This window comes from Lupinus angustifolius, unplaced genomic scaffold (assembly GCF_001865875.1).
Source record: "Lupinus angustifolius cultivar Tanjil unplaced genomic scaffold, LupAngTanjil_v1.0 Scaffold_421, whole genome shotgun sequence".
In the NCBI taxonomy this organism is placed as follows: Eukaryota; Viridiplantae; Streptophyta; class Magnoliopsida; order Fabales; family Fabaceae; genus Lupinus; species Lupinus angustifolius.
The window spans coordinates 159,469-163,650 of NW_017727831.1; the positions used below are offsets into that span (position 1 = coordinate 159,469).

At 29.1% G+C, this 4,182-nt stretch overlaps 1 protein-coding gene across 1 annotated transcript; it reads right to left on the minus strand.

Moving 5' to 3' along the window:
• LOC109341283 lies at positions 1-3,935 on the minus strand. Its single transcript, XM_019579152.1, has 3 exons — positions 3,220-3,935; positions 2,953-3,101; positions 1-363 (listed from the first exon to the last, which is right to left on the minus strand). The coding sequence occupies exons 1-3, from the start codon at positions 3,476-3,478 to the stop codon at positions 232-234; spliced, it is 540 nt and encodes a 179-aa protein (XP_019434697.1). The 5' UTR covers positions 3,479-3,935; the 3' UTR covers positions 1-231.
• Positions 3,936-4,182: the final 247 nt, after the last annotated feature.

Consider the following 4,182-nt stretch of genomic DNA (forward strand, 5'->3'; position numbering starts at 1 on the left):
TTGGCTAATTTCTAATTATATTGTAGCTTGTAATAAGGTAAATTTGTATGTACGGTGTCTTAAAAAGAGAGCCAAGTTGAACACAAACACTACTATTTATAAGACTTTAGTTCTAATTAAGGAAATGAACAATACATATGTATTGAAAAGGGTGAAAGGAAGGTAGAATTTGGTGCATGATTCATTCATGAGAATGAGTGGTAAAGGGATAATAATAATGTAGTGGGTTGTTCAATTTCCAACTTCTGCAATGCTTTGTAAGGCTGGCCTCCATTGCCCACCACCACCACTGAAATGCTTTCCTACACTTTTGTTATTGTTGCTGCTACCATTGCTTCTTATCGGGTGATTATCAGGTTCGACCTGACACATAAAAAGAAGAGCTTAATATCTATGTATTAATAGGATAAAACATTTTTACATGATCGATATAACATTCATCGTTCATTTGTATTACTTTTTATAATATGAAGGATGATTAATATATTAATAGTGAATGATGTCCTCAAAAATAGATAAACAAGAGCATTCATTGCATTTGACAAGCACGCACGACAAGAAATAAAGGAAAAAATGACAAATAGTGACTCCATAATAGAAAAGTCATATAGAGTTGGCTCCAACACCTAATAAAATCCATGTCTTTGGAGCACTGATACTACTTTGCTGTATACACATTGATTCCATACCTTTACCTTTACTATTTAATTCATTTTTTGAAGTGAGCGATTCCTTTACATTTTTGTTGGAAAAAATAATCATATAATGTTAACTAATTAAGGTGGAATATTTTTTATATTCCACTAAACAGTTAGTACATTATTCACCTTTTATTTAATTTTTTTCTCTAAAAAATCAATGATGATTGAAAATGAATTGCGGATAATGCAATGACAATATAAAAAATTCTTACACTACTAGCGTATACATTCTTTTCTCATTTTCAATATGTGAATATAATAACACTTTAAATGTAAAGTTAATCTCTTTAAATCCTTAACCAATAACTAAAGTCACTTATGGACATTTGCCTATATGTAAAAAAACCCACTTCAAAAGATCTAAGATCTTTAATTAAAAGCATCCATGCCATCCTATGGTTAGTTGGGTAGTGGCCCTAACGTAACTTTTATAAGTTGGTAGCTTTAATGAAATTGAAAAGTGAGGAACAAACTTAGGAAGTGATAAGAGTAACAGAAGAAATGAGTGTATCATTATTTGAATAGTGGAGCATGCATTGGTTGATCGTACTTTCCTCATTTACCACTTTATACTCAACTAGGCCGATGATTATAGATGACAAAAGAGACAAATGTTCGAAAGTCTTTTTATATAGTCCATAATTTTGTACGGATGAAGTATACAATTTTAGTAAATTTACTCATTTTGTCCTGCTTGTTTGCCCATCAAACTTGTGAACATTTCTATTAAGCAAGGTAAGAGACTTACTAATATAATGTTAGAAAAGAAAAGGAAAATTCAAATAAATTGTGTTAAAATAGTTGTAATTCTATAATGGATAGTTTAATCAATTATCTATTGCATAATTATAACTATTTTAACAAATTGTGATGTGATATGATATAATATAATATAATATCTGAAAAATATATGATGTCATGTTATCAAATTGAGTAGTTTTGAATCCGTAGGAAAATTGGATCAAAATATTGTGGATATGCCTAACATTGGAAAAGAAAATTGTAAACAAAACAAATAGACAATCATTTGGTACATTCACACGTGTCTCGGTAATAATTAAAAACAGGGGAAATTTAGAAGCCTAAGCCTAATGCATTTAGAGAAAGATAAACTAATTAGTAATTATGCAGCAAAGATCTTTCACATTCATATTTGATAGTCACATTTTTTATCTGAAACTTTGTATAACTTTATGTATCATTTATTTTTTATTGGTCAAAAAAATAAAATATGAATTAAATATATATTAAATTTATAATTTCTAATTAATGAAAAACAAAAGGTGGAAAGAGAAGATGTGCTCCTAACATCTAGTTTTAAGTGAAAAGAGAACCTTCTGCCTTATTGGTAACAAAATGAAGATTCTGACTTGAGATTTGTACTTAAATAAACAATAGTAATGCTCAACATTGATTTGTACTTTTTATAGAATTTCTTAGGGATTAATCTTTCTCTTTTTATAAGATTTTCGTGCTTTCTAATCATATTAATTAAGTTTTTATTAAAATAATCCTATTTAATTATGTATAATTTGTGTGGTAAGGAAATTATTGATATAATAAGAGAATGAATGGTGCATAATTATGAAGGCTACTTTTGTACAGAGCTACATAATTATAAACAAATTAAATTAAAATTATTACTTTAACTCATTAAACAATGCAAACGCATCCTATAAAAAAAAGTCTATAAAGGAATAACTATCTAACAAAATAAAGTCAAGAGACTCGTCCAATAGTCAATAAATATATATTGGTAAAAGAAACTCCACCAAAAATTATGATTATATGACACTTTTGCTTAAATAAATATTGGTCAAAAGGTTAATGCTTAAATGAATATCTGCTATTTTTTTCATTCAAATAATCATTATTTTATATTTACTTTTTATTTTTTATCTGGTATGTATATGTTTCTAAGAAAACTCATCAAAAAATCATGAATTAATTTGATACTCTTTTTTATTATTAAATAAACATCAAACCAAAACACAGTAATGCCACACCTCAAAATCCAATTACACTACACCTTAGATATGGAAAAGAAAAGGAAACACTCCAGTACAACAAAAGCATAGTCATTAGAAACAATCTTATTTCAACAAACACTTATTTTCTATATTGATTACTTAGAAACCGAATCTCCCTAACTTTTCAACATTTGCTTTTAAGTTTCAATATATGACAAGTTAAAAAAAATTAAAATTCTTCTAAACAGAGAGAATGCTGCATTAACATAAAACTTCTTTACCTTAATGGGGTTGCAATCAGAATTTGAACTCGAACTCTGACTTAAAATTCTAGAGTCTTTATGTTTCATCCGAATTCCTTGTCCACCATTCTCCTTAAGCAATTTCCCTAGTTTACCACATTTCTTTGAAGCAAATTCCTTCAATACATCTTACCCCACCAAAATATACACATAAATCAATTTTTCATATCATTATTCACTATTCATTTATATTACTATTTAAGAGTGTTTGAATATGAATAGTGAATGATATAGTAATGTACATACCTTCGAAACTGATCAAACGGTAAACCTGACCAAGAAGCAAAGTATCATCAGGTCTAAGAAGCTTGAGCTGCTTCAAATGGTTACCATTCTCAGAATTAGAAGAAGAAGAAGTTGGTGAGGATAACACAAGAGCAACATAATGACCAGGATTTGAGTTCATAATCACATGAGCACTAACAGCCCAGTAAATCCTCTCTATTTTTTTCCCTGGATGTTGAATCACCACAGTTGCAGCCTCAGCAGCTTGACAATTCCCCATAACTTTATCTTATACAAATAAATGTCACAAAATATAATATAATTGGAATGAAGTAGTTATATATATGTGTATGTATATTATATGATAATAAATGTGGTTGAAACGTTTCGTTACGTTATCAAATGGGTGACGTTTGAAAGACACGTACATAAAAGACTGTGTTTCTTGGAAGGGTAATTAAGTGTCTTATTATGATTGCAGGTTTTATGGAAGGAAGAGAGTATAAGGACCTTGTTTTTTGTAGGGTTGCTATAAATGAAACCTGGCCTGACTCAAGCTAAGAATCAAAGGGTGTATGATAGATTTGACTAACAATGAACCTCTATTCGAGTAATATATAAATATAGTATATATGTTTTTATTTGATATAGTTTTTATATCAAAAATAGGGTTGTAATTTTAGGATGATGATGGTTTTAACATGGTACCATATTTAGAACAGTAGAATATGATGGTGAACAGAGAAAGAGATTACAGAGTTAAGAGAAAGGGATAAAGAGTGGGACAGTTTATATAGATAGAGAGATTTTGAGTTCTGATGACGTGTTAGATCTACCAAACCCAAGTGCAGGCTGGGAGTGGAGTACCATTAGTTTTGCTGTGTCTACACTCTAGCCACTTTTTCTGGTAGATAATCCATGTTTTTGTTTTAAATGATGTTTCACTCTCTATCTCATAATACTAAGAATGTTATTTTTTATTAC